The 13,726-nt window shown below is 38.0% G+C and overlaps 1 protein-coding gene across 4 annotated transcripts in view; it reads left to right on the top strand.

The window, feature by feature from the left end:
• The window catches only part of MYO1B (myosin IB), a 184,917-nt gene that overhangs the window by 136,415 nt on the left and 34,776 nt on the right, over positions 1–13,726 (top strand). For all 4 annotated transcript variants that reach the window (XM_082630510.1, XM_082630511.1, XM_082630509.1 and 1 more), the window contains exons 14-15: positions 9,348–9,452; positions 11,542–11,604. In XM_082630510.1, coding sequence (XP_082486636.1) covers positions 9,348–9,452; positions 11,542–11,604 — 168 coding nt within the window. The remainder of the gene's footprint in view (positions 1–9,347; positions 9,453–11,541; positions 11,605–13,726) is intronic.

Below are 13,726 nucleotides of genomic sequence, written 5' to 3'. Positions count from 1 at the left end.
GTGTGTGTGTGTGTCTGTGTGTGTGTGTTTTAAGTGCTGAGATCCAGCATTTTGGAGACAGTGCTATTTAAAAAGACTTCCTTGTATTAGTACTTGACTTTTGGAATGCAGATTCAAAATTCTTACTGTGAAATTTCCAACAAGGTATACGGACATTATGTCTGTAGTCATTTGTTCATTTGTAGGTTGCTTGAAAGTGAAGTAGGATGGTGCCATGAAAAAAGCCAGGAGTTGGGAGAGCCAGAGCTCATGGCCTGGCCAGAGCTGGTCACTTCGTCTCTGTTGGACTCAGGCAGAGAGGTTCTGTATTAGATGATTTGTTGGGTCTTATCCAGGTGTCATACAACTGTGATCTTATGAGTTCTGCTGCAAAGGTTGAAAAAAAATTTCTGCTGAAGTTCATAATGAAATTTTAAAAAAGACTGCATGCTTATTTCAAGTTAAATATTTAAACATTATAGACTTACATTAGAATTTCCTGTTTACCCCCTTGCTAACTCTGACATTTAAAAGCTGTTTTAAGGAGCTTTTAAAACTCTTATTCTCACTTTTAGCAGTGGTACTTCAGTTTGGTTCAGGAAAATAATGAGTAGATCAGGCTTCTCCTTTCTCAACTCTTCCCATAAGTAATTTGTGAATTCCTTTAAACAACCAGGCCCTACCCAGAATGACCACCCAAAGAATTGACATGTTTCAAGTTATCAGGTTCACAGAGTCATAGAAAAAACATCAGCCCATTTCCTGCAGCTCAGCCAGGCCTTTCTAGTAAATGCCTTTTTCTTATAACATTTATTTTGGGGATAGCGCCTGTGCCTTGCTTTATCATGTCCCATATTTAATAGCTAGTAGTAAATAATTATTGAGGGCTGACGGTATGCAAGGATTGTGGTGTTATGTATGTTGTCTGATTTAATTGCCATCACAGTCTCATGAATTAGCTGCTATTATTATTTTTATTTTATAGAAGAAGTGAGGCTTTGAAGGTCAAGTAACTATCTCAAGGTTACATGACTACTAAATGTCACACTCAGGATCTAAATCTTAGGCCTCCTTGATAAATAATAAAAGGCTTTCTACAGGGCTTTTCCTCACTTTTCTCCCCAAACTCACATGGTTCCCAGTATCTGGAAATAAGGAAAAAAAACAAATGCTTTAAGTCTCTGATGCTCCCTATTTCTGCACCTTTGGCATCATTCTAAGCTCCTGGGCAGCGTGGGGAGCCTTCCCGGTGTTCATCTGTGTGCTGGTAGCAGAGTGTGCGGGACACTTGTGCTTTGTGCTGCCCTGGAAAACTCCCCTTCAGCACAACGTCTGCTTATATTGGCGTCCCTTTAGCAGACTCTGGAAAGGAAAGCTTCCAGTCCCTTGGTAAGAGGAAGAATTTGAGATTTTTGAGTTAGGAGGATTGCTGGAATGGACTCAGAAGTCATGGCGCTAAAATTAGTTTCTTTCTAGCAAGACCTCAGGTTACTCTCACTAAATGGGCACTAAATGCTACCGTCATTCTTTACAGTTGGCAGGGAAAGAGATTTCTTACCTGGCACATTACTGATCTTTATTTACGTGTTTTATGAATAGGGCAAAAGCAGAGATCTCACTAGAAAGTTGGTGGTGGTGGGGGGAAAGATGTATTCAATGATATTTCTAAAATCCAAGAAACTGATTTTATTTTTATTTTGCCAGAAAAAAATGTGTTGATCCTTGTCAATGGGCAGGTGCTTAATATCATGTCACAATACATGGAAACGGGTTTTTTAATCGGATAATGGGGTCATGATGAGACATTGTCTTGGCTTCATCTTCCAGTAAGATCTAATTAGCCATGGGAAAAGAGACACCCACAGCCCTCAGGGAACTGAGTTAAAGCTCATGAGCAATTTGACCATGTATAAGTGAGGGAGTCATTTCCCCAGTATTTATTCAGTGCCTACTATGAGCCAGATGCCAGTGGTAAGCAAGGCAAAGATGTTCCTTGCCTGCATGGAGCTTATGGTCTTGGCCCTAAGATGGTGGTTCTATTGCCTGCTGAGGACACATCCTATTTGGTAGGAAGCTCTAATCAGGAAACTAGATTACTTTTTTAAAGTGTTTGCTACCGACCTAATCAGAACAGAATTTAGATGTTCCAAGAGGAAACATCCTGTAACCTGGCACTGAGCGAAACACCCTTTAGCAATCCAGGAAGATTTTTCACTTATGGTTAATTCAAGTTTCTCTACAAGTCTGTCTTTCTGAACATCCTTTCCTTCTGCAAGTTATATCATCATTTTTCTCAACATTGTTACAGTTATGGACTTCATGAAAATGCTTGCATTATGTTTCTAAATAGTCTTCTTCCTTTCTTCAGAAGAATACACTCCAGTTCAGTACTTCTCAAACTTAGCTGCATGTTGAAGTCACCTGGGGAACTTTTGAAAATTCAGCTGTCTGGGCCACACCCCAGACTAATAAATCAGAACCTCAGGGTGTGCAGCCTGAGCAGCAGTATTTTAAAGCTCCCAGGTAGTTCCAGTGTGCCGTCAAGGTTGAGACCAACTGCTCTTGTAAATGGGAATCTTCAACGTGAACTGTAAATTCCAAATGTATGTGGTGTTCTTGCCCTTTGACCTCTGCATGAGATGCCCTTGTACAACATCCTACATCACCCACAGTTCATCTTAACCTAAACCTAATCTGTGTATATATAATATTCCTAAAACCAAGCAGGTTACATTTTTACTCTTTTTAAGCAGACCTTTCCGCCAAGGCCAAATCCAACCAGTCATATGTCTACAGCAAATCTTATGATGGCCATAAAATCTTTAGAAGTTAGTTTTCCTTCTCCGTGCAATAAATACTTTGGGGTTTTTTTCCCCCCAGTTTCTTGCGAGAATTCGGATTTGTTTTTCATGGTAGTTAATCGTTCTCTCCATTTTCCTGTCTAAACCTTCTCAGTTAATCTTCCAAACATCTTGATTTTCAGTAATCTATTTATGTATTATTTATTTTATAAATAAACTTATTTGGGGGGAAGGCAGAGTAGAGATTTGGTTGGGCACTTTTAAGATACTTTTACCTGCTTTTTGATACAGAAGTAGAAAGGTTTTTTTTCTTTTAATTTATTCACATAAATACCCCAGATGCTATCATACATTTTCCTGGATTCTCAGCAAAATTGGAACACATGGAAATGTCAAAGCTCATAGGGTTGAACACTAGGAACCCATATAATTAAGGACTTAAAAGTACCATAAGCTGAAGTACAAGGGCTCAGAGTATGACTCAAGAGGAAGTATTCAGAATCCACATCAGTGCAAAAATGAAAATTTCTATGATATTGTCCACTCAAGTGAAAATAAACTGATAGATTATAGAGAAAATTCTGCCTTTCTTCTTCAGTGAAAATTGACTGCAGGAATTAAGATCCTGCCTTTTGGAGAGCCCTGGGCATCACTTTAAAAATTGGACAGGACACTAGAAGAAATTTTTTGGAATGTTTCTAATTCTGCCTCTTGACCCTACTGACAGTTCCCATGGGAACGTTTTTCAGCTGAGCTGGTGGAAACCTTTCATTTACTTTCGTCTGTCTCTAAACGGAAGAGGGAAACTGATGCATTAAACCATGGGATGATGACACATGCATTTGACTGCAAAACATTCCAGTGCCAGCTGGGTGAATAGCTCTGCCTTGCTGGCCGCATGTAATCTGATGTCAGTTTGGAAAACAGATTAGAGTGGATCATTTATACCAAAAATAAGGTGAAGTGAATTAAAGTTCATTGAGGAGAAAAATCTAGCTATGAATCCTGGTAGAACATATCCAGGTTTGCAAAGGAAGAGAATTATAATCCAGATACTCCAATTCTGCACAATTCAGTTTGGATATTCTTATAACTACAAACATGGCCTTAGATCTCTGAGGAATATTTATAGCATCTCCATAAAATAGCAAGTGCTATTCTTTTAAAAAGTGAAATTAAATTCAAAATGGTGTTGGGCAATCTAAATTGATTCGACTTTTTTCTAAGTACTTATCTGATAGGTCTTAGAATAGATGGGTGGTTTACTGGGGAAATCTATTAGTATCCTGTAGACCAAAACAGGACAGCAGTGGCTGAGTATTTCACTTTTCGTATGATCGAGCTAGTTCTGTACAGGCCAAATGCCAGTTATTTGGATTCAGGCACTCTTATTCATCTTTCCCTTACAACCTCGTTGCAAGTGGCCATATACAGTAAGGGTGTGATAGGCAAGGTGCAATGATTGTTTCAAATAAAACACTCTATTAGTTGGGGAAGCGTCAGTGTAAGACCAGCTGGTAGGTTCGTCTCATGATTATAGGATTCGTTTTCTAAAATATTTTTTTAAAAAAAATTGATTCTAGTTACAAGCAACACTTTTTGTTCCAGTTTTTTGCCTTTAATTTTGTCCTTTATGTGCTAGAGAACTTGTAGTTGAAGAGAAAGGAGACAATTTAAAGTAGATTTTAGAACGAAAATGGTGAGAATTAATATGGTTCATAATATGTATATGCTCGTTCATCAGTGTTGTTGCTTTAACTTTTTAAATCAAAGCCTATTTAAAAATATTTAAGAGCACTATAATGCTATTGATATTTTTCTAAAATTGACCATAATTGAGTATGTACCTAGAAGAAAAATGTTACATATTTAAAGGGAAGTTTTCTGTAACTTCAGCCAGTCATTCAATTTTGTGAATGTCTTAAAAGGAAAATATTAAATGTTTTTCTCTGATTTTGAGGATTATTTTTTTTAAGTTTACTTTCTTAAAAAAAAAAGTGGTTCCTGTTTTGGGGCCCATTTCTTGAAATTGTGATTTTTTAAAATAGATTGTTAATTGCACTGTATTTTTCTGTAGGAACAGCATTATAAATGGGGACGGCCCAAGGGCTTTCCACCAAGTAAATCTTTGCTAAGACCAACAGCACATTTTAAAGCAGTAATATAGCCCAACTCCTCTAAAACAGTGCTGTTACAAAGTTTTATAACTTTTGGATAAATGTACCATTTCATTTATTATGCAAGAGACATAATACATTAAATAAAATATTATGTATTTTACATTGTATGTCAAATATGGAACCCCCCCCACCCAACTTTTTATATCCAAAATTTGACCTCAGACGAAAGTGTTGAGCTCTGAGAAACATCAGTTAAATATGTAATTAATAGTACTTTTTGCTGAAATAAGTCACGATCTTAGTGTTTGAACTGCCACACCCTGCCCCACCTGTTTCCTACCTGATATTCACCTGCAAATTCCTTCCCATCCACCATCCTAATGATGGCAGTGATGGAGCTGCCTCCTTTATTTTACATCTTCCTTTCAATATACATTATTTTTAAAGAGTATAAGGTTTAAATATCTCTCTTAAAGAGCGTAAGACATCATTAGCCTTCTCTGCTGAGAATATACAAATATGGTAACAGGCCAGTACTTTTGATCCCTCTTTCAAAATCACTCCCAAGTGGAAAGCTCATGGTTGACACTTATGGGTATAAACTAGTTATGAACTTTATTGGGAGTATGAGTTTATCCCTCAGTCTTGAGGGATAAATGTGCTTTAGACAATGGAGAAAAATTCCATGCATGGAGCATGGGTAGCAGGCTGGAGGGAGAGGAGGTGAGTTCATTCATGGGAGCACTCAGCTCCAGCCTGTTTCCTCCTTTGGAGACTTTGATTCATGGGACTGCCATGTGCAAGCGCGAGCCCGGCTCAGAGATTGCTAGCCACCCACAGAGTTCTTGACAAACCAAAGCAGCATCCAAATATCAAGTTGCTTTGGTGCCTTCATATTCAAGGGATGGTTCTTAGACCCAGTTTAGCTATTTTATAAAGGGGAGTGGGAAAACTGGGTGATATTTAATGCCTGTATAAGTGAAGAAATTGGACCTGTGCAGGTTGCAGCTTATGGACTGTTACCAGACATTTCCTTAATTTTCTGCAAATTATAAATTTTTGCAACTTATTTTTAATGATTTGTGAAGTCTCATTTCCCAAACATTCGGACACTATCAACAAGTTAAACGTTAATCAGAGGAAATGTGGTTACCTTCATTTTCAGCAATAATGAATCGCTCTGACGATTCATGACATGTTTAGGGGGTGTGAGGTAGATTTGCAGTAGAGGCGGAGGTATTTCTGTGGGGAAGTCAGCTGGTTTTGGCCTTAATGATTGTGCTGTTGATTTTGGTTTTTGTTCTTTAAGCAGCAGGATCAGGTCAGAGAGTCAAGTTCTTGTTCTTAGGCTGTCTTCAGAACACTCTCATTTCCCTCTTGTCTGTGTTTGAAGGGGGGATACAGCCCCTGCAGCACAGGGGTGGGTTGCTGTGGTGAGAAAGGGGGGATGCCCTGGATCTGGCTGAATCTCTTCACTCTTTTGGTGACCTGCCAACTGCCTTTGTCCCTGAGTCTTTGGGTGGATGTGTCAGACACATTTTATTTTTCCTGATAATTTAGCATTAGAAGTATTAGATTCTGAAGCCTTGGGACTTCCAGCGAGTTATATGGTATATTATCTCAGTCAGACTGTTTTTATCCTGAATAGCTCTCACCTGGCAGAGCCCCAGCTCAGATACCACACGTAGGTATCGTGTTCCTGTCTTTTGAGGTGATGGGACACGTGTCTTGATCTAAAGTTTTGTGCCAGTCAGAAATATAGCCTGGGGAATTCCCTGGTGGTCCAGCGGTTAGGACTCCACACTTTCACTGCCGAGGGTCTGGGTTCAATCTCTAGTCGAGGAACTAAGATCCCACAAGCTGTGGGGCGCAGCCAAAAAAATAAAGAAAAAAAAAGAAAGCCTGGATGATAAAATCTGTCATTTGCACCGATGAATAACTGTCAATGAGTGTTTACTTTTAGAAGTTTATTGCAAAATGAGAACTGACTGCATTTTGTGTAATCTGTCCCTTTGTGCACCAGAATGCAGTAAGTATGAACTGTTTGCAGTGCCGGTCTGTTGCATGCTCCTGTGTTAATAGCTTCTCCAGCTGTGTGAAGTTTGCAGTAAATGACCATTGATTAACTGTGTGTGGATATGAAATATAGAATTCATACAAGAACTTATAAAAGTTGAGGGGAAATTTACTTTAGCTCAGACTTACTCCTTAGGTTGTGTTGTAATTGTGAAGCTTTGCCTCTGGTTTCTAATCTGCTTGTGTGTATTTCATAGACCTGTTCTGGAAGCATACCTCCAGCTATTCACAGCCATATACTGTGTCAGAGACACCAGTTGTTCTCCCCTCCCTTCTCCTCATTAGCTGCCATTTGAAAATTTAGCATAATTTTGTCTAAATAGCTCCATAGGCACAGACCTGTTAAATAACAGAAAGGATTTACTCCATGAATTTTTTTCTTAAAAACCCAAAGATCTCCTATAAGTCACTAAAATTTTAATTTTATTTATAAGTTTTAATTTGGGGTAGTAGCACTATATAGGGATATATTTTACCAAACTGAGAAAGCCAGACTTTCTCATAAAGAAATGGCCTTATACTGATTATAAGGCATCTATATCAGACTGACTTCAGCTTCTGGTCAAAATTGTTAAGCTCTGAGGATTGGAACACATGGTTTTTAAAACATAACATGAAAATGAGGACTGGGGAATGACCTTTGTGTCCAGGACTATATTTGTTGAACGTTTTGGTGATACATGTGTGCCTTTTAAGTAAGAACCTTCAGGATTTAAAACAAAGAAAGAAACTTTTATCTTCGACTACATTTAACATTAAAAGATTAGTCAGTGATAATGTATTTTATGTGTCATTTATGGTTTTGAGTTTAAAATTTCCCCAGATTAATTAGTTCACTAATGATTAGAAATCCTTAGCCACCTTCCAGGAAGGCATGTGGTGAGATGCTGCATCCTAGGTATCATTTTACAATTTGTCCTGGTTGCACCAAACTTGATTTTGAAAGATCAACTTTCAAAAAAGTCTTTGACTTTTGATTTCATCATTTATGGAAAGATTTGAAGGCAGCTGCTCTGTATTCACAGGGAGTGGCGAGCTTCTACCATTACAGGTGAACCCTCATAGCCAGTTAGGCCAGGACTGGCCACCTCAGTGGGTAAAGAGTCTGGTTTATCAGTGGTGGGGTCACCATCTCTCACTCCCACTGCCACCACCTCTCTCTGCAGAGAGGGGGATAGAGGTGAAAATGACAAGTTTTATTGCTAGATCTAACTCTTTTTGGATGGTGTGGTTCTTGGTGAAGTATATTCATCCAACAGACCTGCATTTGTGCCCTCAATATGTACAGCAATACGTTAAGCCCTGCAGATCGTTCAGAAATGTTGTAGGCATGGATCTTCACAGGCAATAACTCTGATATGAAGAAGACACTGCTGAGAATCGTAAGAGTGATAAATGTGTGACCCTCTGAGAGGAGAGAGTTTCTAGCTAGGAGATGATTTTGATGTGTTGATTCCCTTGAGTCTGTATTTTGTGGGCACTTCATTCATTTAGTCAGCCAGTACACGCTGAGTGCTTGCTAGGTGCAAGGTGCTGCAGGAATGGGCTTCCATTGGTGAACAAGAGATGTATGGTCAACCCTTGCCCTTAAGAAATGTACAATCTAGAGAGACAGATAAATATGACACTAATCAATACATGTGAATGCACATGTACACGCATGTATACACATAGCATGATTTTTCAAAAGTGCTGGTAGGGCCTCCCTGGTGGCGCAGTGGTTGAGAGTCCGCCTGCCGATGCAGGGGATACGGGTTCGTGCCCCGGTCTGGGAGGATCCCATATGCCGCGGAGCGGCTGGGCCCGTGAGCCATGGCCGCTGGGCCTGCGCATCCGGAGCCTGTGCTCCGCAACGGGGAAGGCCACAACAGTGAGAGGCCCGCATACCGCAAAAAGAAAAAAAAAAAAAAAAAAAGTGCTGGTATGTAAGTGTCAGAATGAGGGATCTGACCCTGAGTAGGGGAGTAAGAGGTCAGGTCAGAAAGACTTTCTTGAGCTCCAGAGTTGAGAATGGAAGATTGAGAACTTGGGTGACAGAGATGATGAATCTCACTGTTTCTTTGCTGATCCTCTAGGGGGAAATGTATTTCTTTCTCATTTTTTTTACCATGTTTGTGGGCTGCTTATTTGTCAACTAAAATTCTTCATTCTCCAACTAGTGTGTAACTTGTGTATCCTTCATTCATTCACTTGACTCATGAATCGTTTCTTGGGTGCCTGCGATGTGCCAGCCTCTGGCTGTGTGCTGGACCGCGGTTAAGTCTGCAAGACCGTGTGTGGCATTTCTTGTGGAGTGAGATGTTAGAGTGGCATTGTCATGGGAGCGCTGATGGCTTGCTTTATAAGGCTGTCTTCATTTTTCTCCATATAGGACAACAGCTTTGAGCAGTTCATTATTAATTATTGTAATGAAAAGCTGCAACAAATCTTCATTGAGCTGACTCTTAAAGAAGAGCAGGAGGAATATATACGGGAGGTAATGTTGAAAAAAATTTTTAAGTATTCCTTTTTTACTCATAATACAAATTCTGGATTCAGAAGACTGTACAAACATGACCCTAAAATCAGATTTATCAAAGTTTAGCCATACTGTACCTTTTAAAAACTTGTTTGGTATGACATCTAAGCTAACTGGGATTTTCTTTGCTGCTAGTGCCCAGGACAGTGCTCAGCACATAGTAGGTGCTCAGTGAACATCAGCTGACCGACTTGAATCTCACTGGATTCCAGTAGAGTGAAGTAAAATAATACCCTATTAAAAAACTAGTCTGAGATGAATGGACAAAAAAATAGCGGTACATCCATACAAGGTTCTAGTACTCAGCAATAAGAAGGAACAAACAGCTGATACACACAATAGCATGAAGGAATCTCAGATGCATTTTGCTAAATGAAAGAAGCCAGACTCAAAAGGCTACATATGTATGAGTCAATTTATATGTCATTCTACAAAAGTCAAAGCTATAGAGTCAAAGTGTCTAATAGTCAATAGTGGCCAGAGGATAGGAGTGTGATTGCAAAGGGTCAGCACAAGGGAATTTTGGAGGCTGGCTGTGGTGGTGGTTACCTGATGCTACGCATTTGCCAAAACTTAAGAGAACTGTATACCAAAGAAGTCAATTATCACTGTATATAAATTTGAAAATACTTTACTATTTCAGTATTTAACAATATTTTAATATTTAATATTTTGTTCAGTCTTGAAAAGCATTGATTTTTTAAAATTTTATAATAAAAACAGGTAACATTTGTTGTTGAGTGCTTACTATATGCCAGGTATTATACTAGTGCTGTGGATGGATTATCTCACTGAATGTAGTTGGAAAATAATCAGAAGTAATATTTACAGAGTCCTTTCATCCTTAATTGTAAAACACACACTTGGTTTTCACCCTTTCATTTTTTAAATAGCCAGTGTTTTTCTAAGTATAAATTTATTTATATCAGACAAAAAGGAGAAATTTTATTGTATATATAGTATTATATTTTTGTTTCCCTTTCATTTATTTGCTTTAATATTTTAGTAATATTACTTCCTTTTCTTCATTTTCTATAGTGTCATTTTAAGTCATTAAGGACACAGAATCCTCTTTTTTTGGCCTCTCAGTATAGATTTTTCTAATGTGATTATTATTCCCAGTGACTTAGTAAAATAACTCATCTACTCAAAAACTAAATCATGAATATTTCATCTTTCATTTGGAATGATTATCATGCTTTAGAAACATTTTATACTTGAATGGCACCTTTTGTAATGTAAACATCCTAAAAGCCAGATTCATTCTCTTCCTGTCTTCTCATCATAAAGAGAATGCCCAAACTTTGATCTGTAACTTAAAACAGTTTGTACAGATTGTCTAAAACACTTCTAAGAGTATATAGGAAGATCCTTAGCTTGCCGTATGAATTAACTTTCTTCCCCTTAGAAGAAAAATAAATGTTTACACTTATGGAGAGTGTAAGCAGATACAGAATGATTGCATTTGGCCTCCCAGATTTGGCTTTGTAGCTAGTGTTAGAACCAGTGGATAGGTTTTCATGTCTTTCCTTATGTTGAAAATACTTATCTTAGCACTGTTCTATTTTTACATTTGAAATAGTTAACGGCCTTACGATATGGTGTTGACTCTAAAATTAATTTCTTCCTTGTGATTACAAATTAAGAACAGAAAAATCTATGCCTTACATTCTGGGGATCAAGTTCTGACTTATTTCCTTGTAAACATTGTAAATATACAAAAAGTAATATTGACCCAAGGGCCTGTTGAATAAATGGCCCGGGGCCAGCGAAGTGCATGGGAAATTGCCACAGATGGGAGGGTGGAAGGGGAGGCAGCCTCAGCACAGGTCAAGGGCGGTTGTTTCAGTCGGATCATGTCAGTGCTAGACTGCTGCATTATGAAAGTTTTGGGAACCAGAAGATGATATTTGCAGCACTGATTTTTATAAAGGAAATTTTCAGAGAGGAAGTGGAGTATAGTAAGATGGGCAAAGTCTTATGTTAGAGATGGCAGTGTTGTAGCATCATCATATGGGATTTGATTATGTTCTGTTTTCTTTTTCAGGACATAGAATGGACTCACATTGAGTACTTCAATAATGCTATCATTTGTGACCTAATAGAAAATGTGAGTATTAGGTACAGTTTCCCAAAGAAGTTCTTCGTAGTGTAATTCACTACTTACGAACGATCTCACTGCCTTCAGTGTTAAGCTTTTGTATTTTCACTATTTCAACACTTCAGAGGAATACAGAGTTCTGGAAACTTTATCACAACCTTAAGAACTCACACATGGTTCTCGAACACATACATAGACAGCTGGACTTTTTGATACTTAGCCAGGTTCCCCCATGCTAATCCTGTTGCTGTATCACAGAGCCCATTCATGACGCTCAGATGCCATACCCTTAGGTGCACCATTCTTTCTTGTGTGCTGGGAACCCGGGTCCAATCCACAGCTCCTGGAAATATGAGCACTGATCAGAGGAGACTAAAAAAAAAGAAGGTGTTTGCCAAGTCAAAATATCCATTTCATTTCTAAAATTCTAGTGACCTCTTAACATAGTATTCAGTGCTTACTATCAAAAAGATAATTGTTTGTGAGGATGTGGGGAAATGGTAACCCTTGTGTACTGATGGTAGGAATGTAAATTGGTGCAATCGCTATAGAAATCGGTATAGAAAAGAAAAAAGAGTATAGAGGTTCCTATAAAAAATTAAAATTAGAACTATTATGTGACCCAACAATCCCACTCCTGGGTATATATCCAAAAGAAACAGAATCAGGATCTCAAAGAGATATCTTCACGCCCACATTCACTGCAGCTTTATTCACAATAACCAAGATAGGGAAACCACCTAAGCGTCCGTCTACAGATGAATGGATAAAGAAGGTGTGATGTATATGTACAATGGAATATTGTTCAGCCATGAGAAGGAAGGAAATCCTGCCATTTGTAACAACAAAGATGGACTTTGAGGGCATTATGTTAGGTGGAATATGTCAGAGAAAGACAAATACTGTATGATAATCACTTATATGTAGAATCTAAAAAAAAAAAAACAAACTCAGAAACAGAATAAAATGAATAGTGGTTGCCAGGGGCTAAAGTTTGGGGGAAATGGGGAGATATAGGCCCAAGGGTACAAACTTCCACTTGTAAGATGAATGAGTTCTGGGCTTTAATGTACAGTGTGGAGATTATAGTTAGCAATACTGTGTTATACACTTGAAAGTGGTTAAGAAGTAGGTCTTAAATGTTCTCACCACAAAAAGGAAATGGTAATTACGTGATGTGATAGAGGTACCTAACACTATGATAGTGTATCAAATCAACATGTTGTATACCTTAAGCTTGCACAGTATTTTATGTCAATTATATTTCAGTAAAGCTGGAAAATTTTTCTTAAAAAGTAACAACGACAACAGAACTCCATGCTGTTCAAGTAAAAATAAAGGAGGATAAAGGGACCATCTCAGGAGCCAAATTAAGTAGGATCCCAGGGGTGGCTGGTGTGGACCGTAGATTGCTTCAGGGATGTGAGAGATGGTGTGTGTGTGACTTGACAGGTGCCAAGGGCCGTGGGATTTTTCAGGTTACAAATTATGTACGTGAAAAGGCTTAAAGTGTGAAAAATTACTGCATAATTTTTAGTAACCTTTCTGAATCTAAGATTTTTGTTTTTACATCATATTTATCATGTAGTTTATCATGAACGAATTGATTGCAAGAAGACTGATTTGTGTGTAAAAGCTTAGGCTTACTAAATCTTCCTGGCCTTAATAACAAAGTAATTTGAAACAATGCATGAACTTTATTTTCTACAGTCTTTTTAGCTTTCAGTGTAGGTGAGTGCTGTGCTTCAGGAATAGAATCACAGGCTCCAAATGTCCAGCAAATCATTTTCTCTTCATCTTTAACAAGACATTTTGGATATTATTAATTAGCCAGTATCTTATCCCTCAGTATTCAAGATATTCTTGAAAGCCACATCTTTGATTAAATTGAACTTTAAAAAAAAATTCTGAAGCATTACTATTTTTCAATTAAAAAATAAACTTTGTTTTGAAAAATGTAAACAATGTTGGATTGTGAACACTAATATACCACCTAAGCAATTTAAAACTCTAGTCTAAAATTTAGAACATCAGTGGATTTCCTGAAAATTTTTTCTGGTAAATTTTGTGACCAAAGTAGTTTGCTGGGGGAGTTTTAACTTTCACAAGTCGTGACTATCACATTTTTCTT

Source organism: Mesoplodon mirus (assembly GCF_964341445.2).
Source record: "Mesoplodon mirus genome assembly, chromosome: 8".
Classification (NCBI taxonomy): domain Eukaryota; kingdom Metazoa; phylum Chordata; class Mammalia; order Artiodactyla; family Ziphiidae; genus Mesoplodon; species Mesoplodon mirus.
This window is presented reverse-complemented; position numbering and strand designations above follow the sequence as displayed.